This window comes from Vipera ursinii, assembly GCF_947247035.1.
Source record: "Vipera ursinii genome assembly, chromosome: 1".
NCBI classification, from domain to species: Eukaryota; Metazoa; Chordata; class Lepidosauria; order Squamata; family Viperidae; genus Vipera; species Vipera ursinii.
The window spans coordinates 57,440,963-57,463,093 of record NC_139512.1 but is presented as its reverse complement, the minus strand read 5'-3'; the positions used below and the strand labels follow the sequence as shown (position 1 = coordinate 57,463,093).

Below are 22,131 nucleotides of genomic sequence, written 5' to 3'. Positions count from 1 at the left end.
GATGTAATACTTTTGGGGGTAGTGGTCTGTTGCTTTCTAGCAGACCAGGTTTGTGTATTGGTCAAAAAGTACAATCAGTTATATTCTCAATAGAAATAAGCGATGCCAATAGCCGTGCCATTGCATATCTCTGGTGACCCAGGTATTTCTCATTGTTTTTCCTGTTGCCCATTTTGCTATATGAATAGGTTTTACTCAGTTAATGTTACTACACAAACACACACACACACAAACACACACACACACACACACACACACACACACACACACAGAGAGAGAGAGAGAGAGAGAGAGAGAGAGAGAGTTGCTCCATCCATTATGCAAATTGAGGGATAGGATTATCTCCACTCTGAAGCAATTATCTCAAAAGAATCACAGATAAAGCAGGTTCAAGATGAGCAAATGCTGAAAAAGTAGTTACCAAATTGATTCTTGTTCTATGTCATGGCTTCTAATTTGACAATACTTTGCCTACTGGTGTGAATGCCAAAAGTGAATTGGTAAACTTTTTATTATAATGATTTTTAGTGAAATGTATTTTATGATAACTTTAAGAAGATTTTTTTTCAAGCAAACCTTTTCTCTGAACAGCGGGAACTGCAGAAGACAAGATGCGACTCTTTCTTATCTATTTCATAAGTTCTGTACAGTTACCTTCTGAGGTATGTGTGAAGCAAACATCTACAAATAGGTAATCGTAATGTAATTTTGTCAGTAACAGGTGAATTTATAGTTTAGTTGTTTGGTCAATAACATTAAGTCATTTCCTGTTGCACTCTAAATACTTTGTTTCAAATCTGTGAACACTCTACATAGAACCATGCAAACATAATAGATCATTTATGTATTGCATTAAACTTTTTTTTCATTTGTTGAATAAAAATAGTTGTTCAGGTTTAGACTTATTTAGCCATTATGATAGAATTCACATAATGTGCTACAGGCCACACAGTGATTTAGCAATATGTAAACTCTTTTGGTATTTATTATGTGATCATGTTTAAAAGATCAAAAATATCCTGTGGATATCAGGGAACACAGGAAAGGTTTTTATATCAGCAAAAAAGCTGTAGAGGTTAACTATAAAAGCTAGCTTTTGTGAGCATCTTTAAAGAACAAAAATCCCATTGAACTTAACAGAGCTTACTGTTGTCTAACTTGGTTAGTTTATAATTTACATTATAATCACATTTTAAATATTAATACTAATAAAAATCCCAAATGATTGGTGATATGCTATCAAGGTAACCAGATCAATTTTCTCCATGGAGTGTCTATTGCAGTCTAACCTGGTTTTTCAGGTTCTCTAAAGGCTTAAATCACTGTACAACTTGATTGGTATACATAAGACATTCAGTAACAAAGTAACAAAGAAATACAAAGAAGAGTGTTTACAGACCTCAAACTCAGAAAATATTACAGGTAGCATTCATTCAACAAGAGTAAATAGGGCTGGAATTTTCATCACTAAATGCCATCATAAAATACTCTATTCTTTACTTGAGGGAAGCTTTTTCACCTTTTTCTTTTCTGTACTAAATAAATAAATAAAAACAAATATGGGACTTATAAACTTAAATTTTATACAATTTAAGGAAAACTATGCCAACAGATAATATCTGTATAGTTATTTATTAGTTATCTATTTACATTTGTTAAATGAGTACTATCTGTAATATTTTCTGAGTTTGAGCTATATGAACACTATCCTTTGTATTTCTTTTTTTTTAATATAAATTTTTATTGAATAAACATTTAAAACAGGTTGAACACAGTGTGACTTTTCTGGCTGTTATTTTGCCATACATACTATACCATATACCGTATATCTCCCAAGTCGTTGATTTTTTATACCATTTACATAATGTATTTTATACTATTTACATATTTATATATTTACATACATATTTACGTCTATTTACAACATAACTGGCCCTGCACGGCATAGCTCATAGCTTCATTGAATTACGCAAGCCCCTTCGCCACGACAAGGCAGTAATCCATGAAGGGGTCATAGGTCATAGCCGAGAGTTCTGACAAAACGAACAGGCAGTAATCCATGAAGGGGACACAGGTCATAGCCGAGAGTTCTGACAAAACGTGATCCACTGGAGAAGGAAATGGCAACCCACTCCAGTATCTTTGCCATGAAAACCCTATGGACAGTACCAAAAGGCAAAACGATATGACGCTGGAAGATGAGCCCCTCAGGTCGGAAGGCGTCCAATATGCTACTGGGGAAGAGCAGAGGGCTAGTACTAGTAGCGCCAGAAAGAATGAAGCGACTGGGCCAAAGCCGAAAGGACGCTCAGCTGTGGATGTGTCTGGTGGTGAAAGGAAAGTCCGATGCTGTAAAGATTTTTTCTCCATAGGAACCTGGAATGTAAGATCCATGAATCAAGGAAAGCTGGACGTGGTCAAACAAGAGATGACAAGACTGAACATCGACATCTTAGGTATCAGCGAACTAAAATGGACAGGAATGGGTGAATTTAATTCAGATGACCATCAGGTATACTACTGCGGGCAAGAATCCCTCAGAAGAAATGGAGTAGCCTTCATAGTCAATAAAAGAGTAGGAAAAGCAATACTGGGATACAATCCTCAAAATGACAGAATGATCTCAGTTCGAATCCAAGGCAAACCATTCAATATCACAGTAGTCCAAGTCTATGCCCCAACCACCAGTGCTGAAGAGGATGAAATTGACCAGTTCTATGAAGCCCTACAGCACCTTATAAAACTAACACCAAAAAATGATGTCCTTATCATCATGGGGGATTGGAATGCTAAAGTAGGAAGCCAAAAGATAACTGGAATAACAGGCAAGTTTGGCCTTGGAGTACAAAATGAAGCAGGGCACAGGCTGATAGAATTTTGTCAAGAGAATACGATGGTCATAGCAAACACTCTTTTCCAACAACCCAAGAGACGGCTCTACACATGGACATCACCAGACGGTCAACACAGAAATCAGATTGACTATATGCTCTGCAGCCAAAGATGGAGAAGCTCTATACAGTCAGTAAAAACAAGACCAGGAGCTGACTGTGGCTCAGATCATGAGCTTCTCCTTGCAAAGTTTAAGCTTAAACTGAAGAAAGTAGGGAAAAGCACTAGGCCACTCAGGTATGAATTAAATCATATCCCTGTTGAATATACAGTAGAGGTGACAAATAGATTTAAGGAATTAGATCTGATAGACAGAGTGCCTGAAGAACTATGGACAGAGGTTCGCGACATTGTACAACAGGTAGCAACCAAAACCATCCCAAAGAAAAAGAAATGCAAGAAAGCAAAATGGCTGTCTGAGGAAGCTTTGCAAATAGCTGAGGAAAGGAGGGAAGCAAAAGGCAAGGGAGAAAAACATAGATATGCCCAATTGAATGCAGAATTCCAGAGAATAGCTAGAAGAGATAAGAATGCCTTCTTAAATGAACAGTGCAAAGAAATAGAAGAAAACAATAGAATAGGGAGGACCAGAGATCTTTTCAAGAAAATTGGAGAGATGAAGGGAACGTTTAATGCAAAAATGGGCATGATAAAGGACCAAAATGGCAGGGACCTAACAGAGGCAGAAGAGATTAAGAAGAGGTGGCAAAATTACACAGAAGAACTATACAAGAATGAGCTTAATGTCCCAGATAATCACAATGAGTTGGTCACTGACCTCGAGCCAGACATCCTAGAATGTGAAGTGAAGTGGGCCTTAGAAAAGCTGAGCAACAACAAAGCTAGTGGAGGTGACAGTATTCCAGCTGAGCTATTCAAAATCTTAAAAGACAGTGCAGTAAAAGTGCTACACTCAATTTGCCAGCAAATTTGGAAAACTCAACAGTGGCCACAGGATTGGAAAAGATCAGTTTACATTCCAATTCCAAAGAAAGGCAGTGCCAAAGAATGTTCAAACTATCGCACCATTGCACTCATTTCTCATGCTAGTAAAGTCATGCTTAAAATCCTACAAGCTAGACTTCAGCAGTATGTGGATCGAGAACTACCAGAAGTACAGGCAGGATTTCGAAGAGGCAGAGGAACTAGAGATCAAATTGCCAACATACGCTGGATCATGGAGAAAGCTAGGGAGTTCCAGAAAAACATCTACTTCTGCTTCATTGACTATGCTAAAGCCTTTGATTGTGTGGATCATAACAAACTGTGGCAAGTTCTTAAAGAGATGGGAGTACCAGACCATCTTATTTGTCTCTTGAGAAACCTATATGCGGGTCAAGAAGCAACAGTGAGAACTGGACACGGAACCACTGATTGGTTCAAAATTGGGAAAGGAGTCCGGCAAGGCTGTATACTGTCACCCTGCCTATTTAACTTATATGCAGAGCACATCATGAGAAAGGCAGGGCTAGATGAATCAAAAGTTGGAATTAAGATTGCCGGAAGAAATATCAACAACCTAAGATACGCAGATGATACCACTCTAATGGCAGAAAGTGAAGAAGAACTAAAGAGCCTCTTGTTGCGGGTGAAGAAGGAGAGTGCAAAACTTGGGTTGAAACTTAACATTAAGAAAACCAAGATCATGGCATCTGGCCCTCTCAATTCCTGGCAAATAGATGGGGAAGAAATGGAGGTAGTGACAGATTTTATTTTCCTGGGCTCCAAGATCACTGCAGATGGGGACTGTAGCCAAGAAATTAAAAGACGCTTGCTCCTGGGGAGGAAAGCCATGGCAAATCTAGACAGCACACTAAAAAGCAGAGACATCACCCTGTCAACAAAAGTGCGTATAGTCAAGGCTATGGTCTTCCCAGTTGCAATGTATGGCAGTGAAAGTTGGACCATAAGAAAGGCTGAGCGCCAAAGAATTGAGGCCTTTGAACTATGGTGCTGGAGAAGACTCCTGCGAGTCCCTTGGACTGCAAGGCGATCAAACCGGTCAGTCCTAGAGGAGATAAACCCTGACTGCTCTTTAGAAGGCCAGATCCTGAAGCTAAAACTCAAATACTTTGGCCACCTAATGAGAAGGAAGGACTCACTGGAGAAGAGCCTAATGCTGGGAAAGATCGAGGGCAATAGAAGAAGGGGACGACAGAGAATGAGGTGGCTGGATGGAGTCACTGAAGCTGTAGGCGTGAGCTTAAATGGACTCCAGAAGATGGTAGAGGACAGGAAGGCCTGGAGGAACATTGTCCATAGGGTCGCGATGGGTCGGACACGACTTCGCAGCTAACAACAACAACACAACATAACTTCCATTTCCATTCTTATTTCATATTCTTTCTGATCTCTATCTTACACTCATTTTGGGGTTGAAAATCTACACTTTCTCTCTTCTAGACGAGCTTTCTTTGTCCTGACTTTTTCTCCTCGAGTCTAACCAATAATACATCTTATCCCAAATTTCGTAATACTCTGTTTCATCCTTGTCTTTAATTTCTAAAGTTAGTCTATCCATCTCTGCACATATCAAAAAAAATTAATTAATTCACTCTCCACTGGAGAATTTCTGTTTTTCCAGTTCTGGGCATAGACCAACCTTGCTGCTGTTATGATATGCAACACTACATATGTCTCTCCTTTGTTAAACTTCCCATCTATCATTCCCAGTAAAAACAATTCTGGTCTGAGATCTATCTTCAGTCCCAACATTTCCTCCAACCAAGTCTTTATTAACTGCCAAAATTCTTTTGCTTTGGAACAAGTCCATCACATATGATAATAAGTCCTTAACACCTTCTTGCACTTCCAACATTGTGGTGATATATCTTTTCTCATCTTTGCCAGTCTTGTTGTGGAAAAGTTCCACCTGTAAAACATTTTGTACAGATTCTCTTTATATGAGTTAGCCAAGGTTAACTTTCTATTTCTTTCCCATAATGTTTGCCATTTGTCTAAATCAATATTATATCCGAAATTTTGGGCCGGTGTTATCATCACTTCTTTTACCTGCTCCTCTTCCATTTTATATTCCAATAAATATATATACGTTCTTTTGATTGCTTTCTCCTCCGTTCCTAATAATATTTTATCTAGTGTTGTCAGATCCCTCCGTATACCCCATTCCTTTTTGTCTTTCTTATAACATGACTGGATTTGCAGGTACACCCACCATTCCAATTGTACCCCGTTTTCTTTTAGTTCTTGTCTAGATTTAAGTTCCCCTTGTTCATTTAAAATATATCTGTACGTAACTACTTTTCCCAAGTTCATGAAATTTGGATGCACTAGCGCTTCCAGTGTTGAGAGACATACCGGTATTTCTATATAGTTCTGTTGTTTAACTTTAATCCACACATTAAGTAATGCTGCTCTGATATGGTGTGTCTGAAGTATTGATGAACGTTATATCTCTCATCCCACAAAAATGCGTGCCGTCCAGATTGTAAATCATGACCCTCTAAAGTTAATAGCCGCCTGTCTTTTAAATTTATCCAATCCCGCACCCAGGTGAGTATTGCAGCTTGGTAGTACAACTCCCAATCAGGTAGTCCGAATCCCCCTCTCTCTTTGGCTTCTTGTAGTAGTTTTAATTTAATTCTAGATTTCTTCCCCTGCCAAATAAATTTCAATATTATTTTATTCAAATTTACAAAATATTTTTTTCTCTAATTTTATGGGGACATTCTGAAATAAAAAGAGTAATTTAGGTAAAATGTTCATCTTTACTGCTGCAATTCTCCCCATGAAGGAGAGTTGCAAATTTTTCCATCTTTCTAAATCTTTCTTTATCTGATTGTTTAAATTAATATAGTTATCTTCTTTAATTGTAATACACCTTGCTGTTAGCTGTACTCCCAAGTATTTAACTTTCTTCACTATTTGGATATTTACTTTCACCACCAGGTCATTTTTCTCTGTACTAGTCATGTTTTTAACTATCCTTTTCATTTTGTCTTTGTTGATTTTCAGTCCAGCTACTTCTCCATATTCTTCTAATATTTCCACAAGTTTTGTACCAGAATATAGCGGTTCCTCTAAGATAAATACGAGGTCATCCGTGAATGCTTGCAGTTTGTAGGTTTCTTTCTTAATATTTAAGCCTCTAATTTGACTTTCCTTTCGAATCATTCTAGTCAGAGTTAGTATAAACATTAGCGGCGAGAGCGGACACCCTTGTCTTGTACCTTTCCTAATTTGGAAGCTTTGTGTCGTTTCTCCATTGATTATAACTCTCGCCTCTTGTTTATCGTATATAACACTGAATATATTTATAAAATTTCCGCCAATAGCCTAACTGCCTCAACATGAAGTTCCAATTTACGTTGTCAAAGGCTTTTTGTGCATCCAAGAACATCAGAGCTACTTGTTTTTCACTGTGAATCTCGTAGTATTCCAAAATATTCAAAATCATCCTCATATTGTTTCAAATTTGCCTTTGTGGTAGAAAACCATTTTCATCTACGTGTATAAATTCGTTTAGGTATCTTTTTAGCCTTCCCGCAATTATTGCCATAAATATTTTGTAATCCGAATTTAAAAGCGATATTGACCTATAATTATTGATTTTTGTTAAGTCCGAATTTTCTTTTGGGATCAGCACAATGTTTGCTTCTATCCAGGATGCTGGCGTTTTTTGTTCTTTTAGGACTGCATTGGACGTCTCCAGTAATATTTTGCCAAATTAATCCTGAAGTTCTTTGTATATTTCTACTGGCAGTCCGTCTGGGCCCGGTGCTTTATTGTTCTTCTGTTTTTTTCAATGCCTCAGTTAATTCAGTCATTGTTATCTCCGCATTTAACATACACTTTGTTTCATCTGAAATTTTTGGTAAATCAGCTTTTTTTAAACGAAGTATTTTTTCATCTGTAGCCCACTTATTCTCATCGTATAGTTTCGTATAGTAATTTTGAATTATCTTTTTCTTCTCTTCACTTTGATGTTGTATATTTCCCTCTTCATCCTGTAGTTTATTAATCCACCTTCTTTCTGCTTCTTTAGCTTAGCTTTTTTTTACTATCCTTTGTATTTCTTTGTTACTGAACTTCTATGTTGTACCAATCAAATTGTGTTTATAGTGATTTAAGCTCTTGCCTTTAGAGGACCTGAAATGTAAATATATCTTAATCCTTAAAATTTGAATTTGGGAAAGTTGATCTATATTATATTCAATCTGATGTTCTCCATATATTTTGGACTGTAACTTTCTTCACATCCAGCCAGCGTGGCAACTAGTCTAATATGATGAAATTGTCTTGGACCGTCACATATACTAAAATGCTTAGTAAAATAATTTCATTTTATAGGAGTACTTCCTTTCATTTTCTCAAGTAGACTCTTGTTCAAAAAGAAACAAAAGTAACTGCTTTCAATCATTTGTTGTAGTGATCTTGTTTTCTTGATTAGCAATTTCACAGCAGTAGTTGGGAGGGGGACTAATACATTTGCTTTTATATGTAATAGCTCATTTTTTATATTGGAAGATGAATATTAGCTTATTTCCTGTCATATTAATGTATTTATTATTAATAAATTTTAAAATGTCATAAATTTCAAATGTCCATTTCATTCCAGGCAGATTTAGAACAGTACAAAAAAGCACTGACAGATGCTGGATGTAACCTTAATCCTTTAAATTACATTAAACAATGGAAGTAAGTAACTTGTGGTTTCATAATATAAGAAGTAGTAGACTGCTAAAATTTAGATCAGAATTTTGCTTTGGACTAAACCTAGAATCCATCCAGTCCTGTAAAAAGAGGTATTTTTCCTCCAAGCTATACCTAAGGCTGCAATTAAGCCCAAAATTTCTTTTGCTAAGTGAGACTCTTAACTGAGTGTTGTCCCATTTTATGACCTTTCTTGCCATAGTTGTTAAGTGAATCACTGCATTTGTTAAGTTAGTAACATGTTTGTTAAGTGTATCTGACTTCTCCATTGACTTTGCTTGTCAGAAGGTCACAAAAAGTATCACATGACCCTGGTACAGTACAATTGTCATAAATACATGCCAGTTGCCAAATGTTCAAATTTTGAGCACATGACCATAGGGAGGCTACAAGGTTCTAAGTGTGAAAAACAGTTATAAGTCATTTTTATGAATGCCATTGTAATGTTGAATGGTCACTTAACAAATGGTTGTAAGTTGAGGGCTACCTGTAAATGGCAGAGGAAGGGGGTGGTCAGGTGATGAAACATGGGTTGCAATATTTAGATGCAAACTCTGCCTCTGTTGTACTTTCATCACTGCACAAGTATGAAAACAGAGTTTTTATCATGATGTTACAACATACATTTCATTCACACATCATTGTTGGAATAACCACCTACGGTTTCACTGCCATATGTTCATAGTGCTCAAAATTGAGCAGTAACAGCTCTCAGCAGTTAGGAAAAGACTTAACTTGAGAGTGTAATGAATGAACGGTTTTAATTCTTCATTCACATTGTGTCATGGTTCCGATCGACAGAGACAAATAAAGCAGAACTCCGAGGCTTGCAAATTCCTCAAAGAACATGTTTATTGATACAGAGTATTGGTACTTCAAAAGTGAAACCAAGTCTGAAGAGATGCATAACAATTCCCCAATACAAAGTAAGAAATCCCATCCCCAAAGCTATGCAAGCAACTACGTATCCCCACTCAGCTGGTTGGCGGGCTTTTCATGAAACGCCCAGCCTGCAGTCTTGGAAGCAGCTGATGACCTTGGCTCCCATGAGAGAAAGTCTGAGAGAGAAAATCTGTTTTGTCTAGCACAACACCTGGCAAACCTCCTCCCCCCGTGCTATGTGGCAACTAGGAGTGAGAAGGGAAAAATTGGTTGCAACCATGCTCATTCTAAAATTGACACATTGTTTATAAAAAAAATTTAAAATGATGCTCATATATGCAAGACTCTGGAAATTTTACTTCTTAGCTTTGCTAGAACTCTTCCTTCCCTCCCTGTATCATGGTGTATGCTTGCCTAAAGTGTTCCCAAATTCAGTGGAGCAACATATCAGTACAAGTGGCTATACATGGAAATAGATGCAATCAATAGTAATACAATTCCTTGCACAAACATAAGTACTTCTCATCCAGCTACCTATATTCTCACACAGCTTGCATTTCTCTTCTTACCAATAATATCTACCATTGTATTTGCTAAGGATTCAGGAATCTTGCTAGCCACCACCACCACCCTTCATATCCAATAGTATATCAATAAAATCTGGTTTCATTGTCTTTGAATGAAGTTTCTATTCATTTACTGGGGCATGTGTGGAACAGATGATCTGAATAGCTACATTATTAGAACATATTTTCACTCAACCATAAATAAGATTTTTTCAAATCTTCCCAGCCATATATGTAATGTAATGAGATCTCCAGATAAAATGTGTAGTCATATGTGGCCAAAAATGGTTTGACTGCCATTTTCTTTACCTGAAACAAGGAAAATCTGTTCCATATAAATAAATTCATCTGCCAAGTGTATTATTACAGAAACTCTCTCTTTATTATTTTAACAATATGTACTACAGTTTTATAGTATGTTTGTGTGATTAGTTATGATAGTATTGTTATTTATGTTAAAAGAGCAATTTCATCCTCAAAATGACTAGGAAGTGTTTTGTTAATGAACAATTTATTCATTGTATGAGATAATTTGCTGTTTTGTAGTTTACTGAAAACCAATCAGGTATATAAATATTTTTTTAACGTTTTGCAGAGCTTTTGCAAAGATGGCTTCAGGTCCAGCTATGTACGGAACTAGTGCAGCAAAGTCATTGGGGTGAGTTCCAAATGTGTTTTGTTACTTTTGGTATCCTATGTCGTAGTTTCAGTCTAAAACATTCCCCACCCAGGTTAAATAAGAAAAAAATGCCATAAAACAAGGGAAAGAAGCTGACTGATATTCTTATATTTATGCTTGGTTAATAGAAACTATTAATATGATTGCCACACAACTGGACTACTTCAACACATTCTACAAGCATTTGGAAACAAGTTGGGTGCGGCAAATGTTCTAGAATGCACAGCCAAGCTCCCAGCAGGACAGTCCTTCCACTGCAAAATAAACCTAAAATCACTGCACTGCTTACCAGTAGGTTTCCAGGTCCATTTTAAAGAGCTGATTCCCACCTATAGTATCCTAATTGGTATAGCACTTGGATACATTAGATACCACCTTGTTAACATTAAATTAGCCCATCCAATCTAAACTACTTAAGCAGGTCTGCTGAGAATCCTGTATGGTAGGCACTTGTGGGTGAGCTATGCAGCAGCCCCTCTCTGTAGCAGCCCCATTTTGAAACAGTCTTCCCTCTGAAATAGGGAAATTCTCAAATTCCCTATTAGAATTTTGTACGTTAGTGAAAACAGGGTTTTTCCCAAGTTGTTGGTGGATGTTCATCTTGGATATGCATTGATGCTATTATTTTTCATTATTTTGTTACTGACATGATGTTTTATTTTTATCTGTTAACTTCCCAGGGTCTTAGTTGATTGGGGCAATTTATATATTTTGCCAAATCAATAAAAAAAACCAGTAATATATGTATGAGATTTCTTTATATTTTGACATGCAGACTCCGTACTAAAGGTTTGTTACATAAGTATATGGACACAAACGAAATCTTTATAATTTGCATTTTCTTTCAGTCTTTTCTCACGTGTTATGAATACTGGATCTCAGTTTGTGATGGAAGGAGTCAAAAATTTAGTACTAAAGCAGCAGGTATGTTTTTACATTAAGCATATTCATTATTTTTGAATAAACATATACCCAAGACTACAGACTTTTCAGACTGGGATAAGCAGGGATAAACACTTAAGCATTTTATAAATTGCATGTTTCCCACTTAGTCTGCAATACCTAGAATGCTTAACAAAGTGAATAGAATTAAATTAACCTGCTTAGAACTGAACTGTGTGGAAAGGCTCCATTTCAGTTCTGTGCTTTATGTGACATTCTCTGGCTCTCTGAAATAATATGGATATTATAATATATAATAATAATGCATAGTAATTTAATTGCACATTTTCATAAATCCCCTTTTTTTCTTTAGAAGTTTAGTTTGTTACTATTTCATCCAGCTCAGCTTTTGGATTGTCCTGATTTTCTCATTACATAATTCTGCTTCTCTAGTTTATATTGTTACTAATACATACAAAAGTTTCTTGAAATAATATTTTAATATTATCACAAAATGCCCGAAAGACTTGATTGAAATAGGCAGGTTGTAATTATTATTCTAATAATTATAAGAATTATTAGAAAATAAAGTTTTCTTTATTTTCTTTATAAAGAAAATAAAAAGAGAATACTTTTTCCATCAAGAAATATATCCAAATTATATAACTCAAGATGTCCACTTTTTCATTTTGCTGCTACTTTGACAGCATGCAGAATATTAAAGCAGAGTAACAGGGTAGATTTCTTACTATTCCAGAAATGGTTTTCATTAAAGCTAATGCAACTTCATATTTTAAAAGATGTGGGGGAAAGAGAAGCGAACTATCTTTGAATTAGAAGCAGCTTATCACTTAATAATCATACATATTTTATCTATGCAATAAGAAATACTTTCTATAGATTACGGGATGTGCTTTGATTTTATAAGCACCAGTGACTGCACAAGAGGCTAAATCAGTAATCATAAAATGCAGACTATCTGAAGTTGCATTTGTTGAAGCATAGCTGACTGTATCCATAAAAAAAGATTCAAAATATGTGGCTATTGTTACATGTATTAGTGGTGAATAGCTTACTTGAACTGTGCATTTCATTAAGAAAGTACTTTTTTATTTGCCCTACATTATATATTTGCTTCATTAATAACCCAGGATTTTATACATTTCTTAATTTCAGTATTACCCACCAAGCATAATTTTAAAAAGCAATGTCCTTTTAAAAAATATACATAAGAGTACACCTCCATTATCTGTTATATTTGTTCTATCATATAGTCTGAAGTGATCAAATGCTTTTTTAGGGGGAGCAAGCACAAGGGAATTGTATTCAAACCACATGATGATTCAGAAAGAATTGTCTAATGATAATAGAGCTGAATAATGATGTAGTTCTGTTTTAAACTATAGCTTTTGCAGCTCACTTAAATAAAGGTACTTTTTTATAGAATCTTCCAGCAACCCGCATTTTAGATAACCTTATGGAGATGAAGTCAAATCCTGTAAGTATAGATAATGAAAAATTACAGTAGACTGAATTAAAATATTCCAAAAAAATTATGGTGCTCTTTCAAATGTTGTTGTTGTTGTTAGTTGCGAAGTCGTGTCCAACCCATCGCGACCCCATGGACAACGTTCCTCCAGGCCTTCCTGTCTTCTACCATCTTCTGGAGTCCATTTAAACTCACGCCTACTGCTTCAGTGACTCCATCCAGCCACCTCATTCTCTGTCGTCCCCTTCTTCTCTTGCCCTCAACCTTTCCCAGGATTAGGCTCTTCTCCAGTGAGTCCTTCCTTCTCATTAGGTGGCCAGAGTATTTGAGTTTCAACTTCAGGATCTGGCCTTCTAAAGAGCAGTCAGGGTTGATCTCCTCTAGGACTGACCGGTTTGATCGCCTTGCAGTCCAAGGGACTCAAAGGAGTCTTCTCGCTCTTTCAAATACTATCCATGTAATATAATAGAAAGAAAATCATGAAAGTTCTTATATGAACCACTTCAGACTCTCACAGAGTTAACAGATGCAAAATGCTGAATAATAGATAATCTTCAGCAATATATTGTTTTTCAGAATAATTTCAATTCTCTTCTTGGTTGTTATGTTCAGTCTTTAAAGATACCAAAATCTATCCAAGGTTGTTGAATTATTTAGATATCAGATAGAATTTTGAAATGTTTAGTAATGCCTACAGGCATTGGAGTGCTCTACAGATATAGGTTTTGAAATCAAAGATGAATCCCCAAAAGATCATTTGGCTTGTTATGCACATTATATTTTTTAAAATGTGGAATGCAGTAGAATTAATATTTTCTTCTTAAAAGGCCATAAACAAAATTGATCTATTTCTTTTTTTCTTGCTATGTAAAATACTAAGTGCATTGTACTCATCAGTGCTAATATTGAATTGATTTTTTTTAAAAAAAGAAGGGAAATATTTTTATATAACAGTGTTAAATCCAAAAGTGTCCTAATGTCTCACATCTATAAACAAGCTTCATTTTATTTTAAATGTAGAATGAAAGAAGAAAGATTTTGATTGCTGTATTATTTGACCATTAGTTATGAATATATTTTCAAAATAGAATGGATTATGAGTACAAAATACTTTGGGAAAATGTAGTAACATGAAGCTTGAAAACTAGGACTGTTGCTTCAAATAAATATATGAATAGTATATTTTGAAAGATTTAGCAACTACTAATGTCATGTCTCACCCTGAGTGGCAGCTGCAATAGATGTTTTAGTTCTTTTGACTGAATAATATTTCCAAAATATTTCAGTGAAATGTAAATATATTGGGAAATCAAAAATAAGATAATGAAAATGTATTTCAACCCATTTTCTCTTTTAATAGGAGACAGATGACTATAGGTATTTTGACCCTAAAATGTTACGAGGTAGTGACAGGTGAGTTTGATACTAAGTTACTTACAGTTTGAAAAATGGCAATGTGCAGACACTAATTAGTGTAAAATTATGCAACAACATAAAAATGTGATATTCCATTTCACAGTTTATATTAAATATTTGTATATCTATTGTTTAGGCATATTTAGTTTACTTTGTTCTTTTAGTCACTCCTCTTGTTAAACAGTTTGCTAAGTATCCCAAAAAAATGACTCTAAAATGTACTACAGGTAGTCCTCAACTTACAACTGTTCATCTAGTGACCACTGAAAAAAAGTGGCTTATGACACATTTTTTCACACTTATGACCATTACAGCATCCCCCCATTTGATCACATGATCAAAATTCAGAGCTTGGCAACTGGCTCATATTTATGACAGTCGCAGTGTGGCTGGTCATGTGATCACTTTTTATAACCTGACAAGCAAAGTCAGTGGAGAAGTCAGATTCACTTAACAGTTGTGTTACTAACTTAACAACTGCAATGATTCACTTAACAATTGTGGCAAGAATGGTTGTAAAATGGGGCAGAATTCACTTATCAACTGTCTTACTTTGCAACAGAAATTTTTGGCTCAGTTGTGGTTGTAAGTCGAGGACTACCTATATAGGCAGAAAGCCAGCTGGGTGACCCTGCGCCAGTCATTCGCTCTCAGCCCTGGAAGCAAGCAATGACAAACCGCGTCCAAAATTGCTTCCAAGAAAACTGCACAAACTTGTTCATGCAGTGACTAGGAATAGACTTGACTCTCAGATAGCCTCTAAAAAGGTAATTTAAAAAATTACCTAATTTAAAGTGAGAGAACTTGACCCAGAAAGTTCATTTAAAGTTAATATATATTTAGAAAGAGACATAAAGGAAGAAATAGATGAATGTGTACACATAGATACAAAATTTGTCTAGTAAAATTGGGGTAAATAACCTACTGGGGAGAGGGCAGCACATTTGGAATGTGGTATTCATGCTAAGACATGCGCAGTCAACAAATGCATATTTACACACACACACACCAAAAAAATCCCTAGAATGTTCTCTGACATTCCAGTGTGATATCTATATGATGCTGAATGCTAGTAGTTTCTGTTGCAGCTTCCTATTAATTAATTTATTTATTTTATTTATTTTAATTCCATTTATATCCCACCCTTCTCCGAAGACTCAGGGCGGCTTACAAGCTTAGCAGTAGCCTTCATTCTATGTATATGCCTGCTTATTAGGGCTTTCGGGGGGCCCTCAAGCAGCATTATTACAAAGTCAGCTTAATTATTACAATCCATTTTTAAAACGTTGGGCCTAGTAGGGTTCCAAGGGAGGAATCTTAGGGCAACTAGACATTTTATGCTGACTATAATTCAGTTTATTTTTAAATTTTGTTTCTAAATGCTTTGTTTGATTTGGTTTTAAATCATAGCTCAGTTCCACGAAACAAAAATCCGTTTCAGGAGGTAAGACTTGTTCATATTTTTTCACACAATTGATGACAAAAAATTGGTTTTAATTATTTATTTAAGAAAATTTATATGGCCACTCAACTCACTCTCAGCAACCCCATGTGGCTTACAAGGATAACTTAATAATTGTTAAGTTATTTTTAAGGGGGAAAAAATCAAAGCCCATTATTTGAAATTCTTAGTTTGATTACAGTTTGTAATGTATAATAATAAGAATGTATAATCTTTTCAATTTCAAAAACTTGAGTAAGCATTCCTAATCCTCATAAGGATTTCGTGACAAAATCTTAACATAATACTCTTCATAAATTTATTTTCTTAAAACTCAATTTATCATCAGAAATGTGATTACAAACAGGTATATCTAATGAGTAGTACAAATAATAGTTACCAAAAATTTCACCATTACTTTCCAGACAAGTGGATGACCCCTCCCCCTTAAAACATTCAAACTGCAACTGTATGCATTTCTCTTCACTTCAACTCAGTTCTACTATAATACCCATCTATAAATAATAATCGGGAAGTTATCAAAAGCTAACCAAAAATACCATTTTTTTCATTGCTGCTCATTGAGGGGTTTTATATCTTAATGAAGTACATCAGGAAGACTTCTAATTTGAGATATAGTTGAAAGTTATCTCCCAAGGGTGTTAGCCCTGCAAGGTAGTCCGGAGAAGAAACACACCCATGGGTGTGCTAGCTCTATCTTTATTGTAGGGTTACAATAACAAAATCCTGCAAGACTGAAAGTATTTCTCGCCTCCTTTCCTTTTTCTCTCCAGAAAATTAGGGAGGTTCCCTTGCTGAAATGTTTCCCCTGCCATCCATACCCTTTTCTTTGGGCTGAGAAATCTTTTATATGCCAATTGTCCCCTCTGGGCTCTCTCTCTCTCTCCTGTCTCCCAAGATCACTCACACTTACCATTACAAAAAGCTACCTTAATGTTACTACCAAATAAATAATCCTCTATTCTGTAATAGCCTGGAATTTATGCAGGTATCAAAACCCTTTCTTCCATTAGGCTAGAACTAACTGTTTTTCATCTTGCGTATATCCTAAACTCTATGCTGTACTAATATGGTGAATGTTTTTTTCCTTTGAATCTTAGGCAATTGTATTCGTAGTCGGAGGTGGCAATTATATTGAATACCAAAACCTTGTTGATTACATAAAGGTACATGCCTTTTCTCCAGATAGTTGCTTAGGATTACATTTATGTTTTTCTTTTCTTTGATGCATTACCTCCAATACTAGTGGGCTCTATGAAGCTCTGTTCTTTTCAACTGAAGATGGAAAAATATGTGCAAAGCTTTTCCTTTTACTGAACTGAACAAAAATTTAAAATGTCCACCTCAATACATACGAATAGAAATAATGGGGTGGCTAATTATACAGTTTACAGACTTCTAATATCATCCTTTTCCATCAAAACATTCAATTATGGTTTTACTATAGTCTGGGATATAGGTAATATATGTTCCTATTATTAAATAGTAATCTGCAAATAGGCAAAAACTGTCCATAGAATTATCATCACTTGCTTTATCCACTCTTATTGTTTCTCAAGGATAAAATATTAAGTAAATTAAAATAAATGCTAACTATAAAATTGCTTTTATATAACAAGTTTTTTCACCTACAAGCGTCTTCAATATTCCCCATACAATGCATAACAATTATTTTTCCTATAAATTTATAGAATATGGCATATCAAAGCTTTATTTATTCTAAAATAGACATTTAACATTTTTGATACCTCTGCTTTTTGTAATTACTTCAGGGTTTTTCCCCCATTTCTGTACTTCATTAATGTCTCAAGTTTGATTTTATCATTTTTTTTATAAAGATAATGTGATGTTCACAATAATTTTATGATGGTACCTTTGATAATAACCATCATAATTTCATAATATACGTAATAATTGTATGGTATTAGTGCAGTATCATAATCGTAAAGTTGGAAGGGACCTTGGAGGTCATCTAGTCCAACCCCCTGCTCAGGCAGGAAACCCTATACCATTTCAGGCAAATGGCTGTCCAGTCTCTTCTTAAAAACTTCCAGTGTTGGAGCATTCACCACTTCTGGAGGCAGGTTGTTCCACTGGTTAATTGTTCTAACTGTCAGGAAGTTTCTCCTTAGTTCTAGGTTGCTTCTCTTCTTGACTAGTTTCTATCCGTTGCTTAGTTATTGTGTTGATAATATAAAACAATATAGTAAACCACAGGCTCTCGGGGAGGTATTTTCGAAGAGGCCAAAGACTTTGTTATATTAGTGTTCATTTTTAAATTCCAACTGTAGAAAAGAGTTCAGATTCAGCCGCTCTTTAATGGCTTTAAATGTTTTTGCATTTAACTGAATTGTAATTAAAATTAAATGCAATAGGCTCAGAAAATTCCCCAAAGCATTCCAGTATTCATTCCCCTCTGAAAACATATTACTTACTGCTAGAACCTACTTTTTCGTTTACCCAAGTGTTTAATGAATTATACGTTTCTACTAGACATCTCATTTATTTCTGCTTTACATTAATGTTATCCATGTGCTGTCTGATAGTACTGTGGATGATGTGATGAGCTGTATGCTGTGTAACAGACATGTCAAACTTGGGACGTCACGTGATGTCGTGCAACGTATCAGGACAGTTTTGCCATTCCGGCAATGGCTTCCAGATGACGTGTCCAGCCAGCAGTTTGACACCCCTGCTGTGTAACAAGTAGACGTATTTCTCTACATAGATACATTAACTTAACCCCCTCATACACAGTGCCTTATTGCTTGTTGTGACTAAAACAAATGAAATTACATTGTATCTGCACTACAGTTCTTCAGTAGCCTGTTTGCTGAAGTTGCTGAATTGATACTGTATCTCATGCTCTTTTAGTTTAAAATAATTAACAATGTCTTAATGAAATTATGTTTTTCAAAGGGCAAACAAGGTAAACATGTCTTATATGGCTGCAGTGAACTCTTTAATGCTGCACAGTTTTTAAAACAGGTAAAGATTTAAAGTAAAACATAATTTTAAAATACATTATTATGTAGTCATCTAAAATATGTTAGTGAATGTATTCTAGGATTTAATATGTTTTATCTTGGACTCATTCCTAGAAAATAATGATTGACTTAACAGGGTGCTCAGCAGTGATCTAAAGGAAACAGGAAGCATATTCCTATATGATTATAGGCCCATGTGTCATTGTGTTTAAATCAGTAATTAGCCTCTTGTGAGAATCTGTTCACGAAGAGGCTCAGTGGCTTAATGAGATGGTCTCTGCTCCAGTGGTTCAAGTCTTATAATTGTATGTCAGGGTAAGCTCCTGTCACTCTCCTCAGCTTCTGTCCACCTAGCAGTCTGAAAGCATGTTCTATGTGAAGATAAAATATGTACCACTTCGATCAGGGGACGAGCTGGTGTGCTCCATGCAGGCAGTCAGATTCCTGTCCTCTGAACCTTGGTGAGGTGGCTCTGGGGAGGGAGGGAGCCTTGGATGATGCTGCAGGAAGAGCCACTTATCCGGTACAAAGCCAGCTCGTCCTTTTGTGGTACACCATGGGAAGTGTATGAGCATTTCTTTCAGCAGAGCTAGTGCCTTGGCAGCCAAACTACTACTGTACAATAGCATTGTGGTCTCCTGGTTACTGTAACAGTGCTACATTATTCTAATAATAATAATACCTATTCAGTAAATCAAACATTCAGCACAAAAGTCTCATATTGCTTCCATTTGCTTTCAGTACAACAGTCAGTGCATTCAGTGCAATAGGGAAAGTCTTTGACAAAGTGAAGCATCTTAGTATATCTAAATCTTAATTCTGATGAATTTGTCAACATGACCGTACCATCACATGTAGTACATGTAAATCAGTTACAGGTGTACAATATTTTTTTTCTCCTGATGCTCTTGAAAATGTTTAACTGTTCAATTTGCTTAATATTGCTGAACCTGTTAGTTTTGATGTACACTAAATCTGCATACAGTAGGCTCATGGCACTGCAATTCATTTATATGTAGATTCAAAGTTCATTTGCAAACACATAAAAATGTGGTAGAATTTTTCCATATACTATTTAATTGTTTGGTGGGGCAGCCCTTTCTTGTGTGGGTTTTACCTATATTTAAGAGGTATCCCATAGGATTTGACAGAGTCCTATTTGTCACAGGATGCCAGCTATGAATGCACTGTACCTGGTGAGTCCTGGAAATGAGGGTTTGTCCCAGGTAATTTGACCTGGTGGAAAAATCAGAAAGTGTCAGGTTGAGATAAAGGAGTAGAGCAGGAATATGTGGAACAGATTTTGCTACTTGGGAGTACTGTTGAATAAATGAATGAAAAAGGAAACTCTTTATGTTTTGTGTAAGTACTTGTTCTCTCATGCTTTTTCCTCCCATGGGGAAGGATCTTTACCTGTGAGAAAATCAGTTGTCTTGAATTTTAATCATTTCTGTTTGTTCTTTTTTTTTGGTAATAATCAAGCACTAGGGTTTAGTCAAATGTCTTTTATATATTAGAAAGTAATGAGCAAACTCATTCTTTTTTTTTCTTCTATATTTAGCTTTCCCAACTTGGACAGAAATAGGACAGAAAAGGAATATTTCGATGAAGTTTGAAAAAAAGATCATGGTAGCCGATAACATCTTTACCTGTGCATATATTTACATTTCAACTCATTTATTTGTAATTTTTATGAAATAACACTCTGTACTTATATATAATGCATTCCACATGCAAAACATATACTGCAAATAAATTACAAAACTTGAATTATGCTTATCTGTTTATGCCGGTTTCTTGAGTTCATTTGCAGGCAGTTACATTTGGAATGTAATTTTGGGGGGGGGGGAAATTTCTGAACTATTATATGAGCTTTCCTGACTTTAGACTTGGGCATAAATGCACTAAATATATTTCAAATATATTTTTAACTTAACTTATTTACATTAATAGAAAGCACATACACCTAAAAGTTATTTTACCTTAGCCTTAGCCACATTTCTACTAGCTAAAAGTATCTAGTAATTTGGGCAAAGATTTGTTTGTTTATGCAATTTAGAGGCCACCCAACTTTATTTACTTTTCACATATTATATTCAAAGTGCTTTTTGACTCAGATTCTACCTGCATTCTCACAAGCTTTTGATGTTGGCAGGTCATTTTATTTCACTGTTGTAGAACAGGCAAATAGATTTTGTAACTGAATGAAATTTTGACGGATCTGAGTAGCTACCACTATTATGTAGTTCAGATTTATGTCATTATCTTTTTTTCTGATTTTATAAGGCATAAATTGTATGCCTAATGATTAGCAGCATAACTAATCATGTAGTGATGTGTTTTATATATGGTCTGCCCTTCAAAAACTGTCTCCAAGTAGAAATTGTCCATGGTAACATAATATTTCAATTCTTTGAAACAGATGAGAATTCTTGAACTACTTCCATTTCTGACGTTAAATTTTTCAGGCCTGGCAAATATCCGGATGGGATTCTTCCTTATAATCCTCAGACATGCCATTCTAAAATCTACGGTGGAACAGAAACATTGAAAATAGGCCTAATAATCTGTATTTGGCTCAAACATGTAGCAAATGGGAGAGCTTTCTCTATGAGGGGAAAAACATCATGGATCCTTAGCATTATTAGGTTACAATCAGCAGGGAATATAAATGAATCAGAAAAGAAAAAAATGGTTTGCTTCATATTTTTATATAACATTGCTAAACTGAGAAAGGGAATACAAATCTGCCTTTCATTTGGTAATTAATGCATACAGACCTGAAAAGCAGCTTTCTTAAAAAGGAGATATTTCCATAATTATGAAACTAAACTTTCCTTGTAAAAGTTGCATTGATTCCATAACTGCCACATAATTTTAAATAAAGGAGGCTATTTACAGATTTGGTGACATCAAATTATTTTCTCTTCCTCCAGGTGATTCTACCTTGTTCTGTCTTTCCCTTAGCATATGGCCATATCTCTGTGTTGATCACGTGAATTTTAGGTGCTGCACTCCCCAAAATATTCCTTTTCTCACCAAACTGCCAGATTTTTCAATCCACTCATCCATACTGGCATGAGTTTTAAATCCCATTACTATATTATACATTCTTGTCTTTGCAGCAACAGAAGCCAGGATTCATCTTTACAAATACCAACACTGGTGCTAGGCAAAACAAGTAAGTCAGATACTCAGTGTCC

At 35.5% G+C, this 22,131-nt stretch overlaps 1 protein-coding gene across 2 annotated transcripts in view; it reads left to right on the top strand.

Annotated features, from left to right (window-relative positions):
* SCFD1 (sec1 family domain containing 1) overlaps positions 1 to 20,702 on the top strand; it is a 52,209-nt gene extending 31,507 nt beyond the window's left edge. For both annotated transcript variants that reach the window (XM_083374494.1, XM_083374495.1), the window contains 10 exons: positions 592 to 662; positions 8,471 to 8,550; positions 10,609 to 10,671; positions 11,541 to 11,616; positions 13,019 to 13,072; positions 14,424 to 14,476; positions 15,890 to 15,923; positions 17,042 to 17,107; positions 18,861 to 18,929; positions 20,490 to 20,702. In XM_083374494.1, the coding sequence (XP_083230620.1) occupies positions 592 to 662; positions 8,471 to 8,550; positions 10,609 to 10,671; positions 11,541 to 11,616; positions 13,019 to 13,072; positions 14,424 to 14,476; positions 15,890 to 15,923; positions 17,042 to 17,107; positions 18,861 to 18,929; positions 20,490 to 20,513 (590 nt within the window). In that variant the 3' untranslated portion in view covers positions 20,514 to 20,702. The remainder of the gene's footprint in view (positions 1 to 591; positions 663 to 8,470; positions 8,551 to 10,608; positions 10,672 to 11,540; positions 11,617 to 13,018; positions 13,073 to 14,423; positions 14,477 to 15,889; positions 15,924 to 17,041; positions 17,108 to 18,860; positions 18,930 to 20,489) is intronic.
* The last annotated feature ends 1,429 nt before the right edge of the window (positions 20,703 to 22,131 follow it).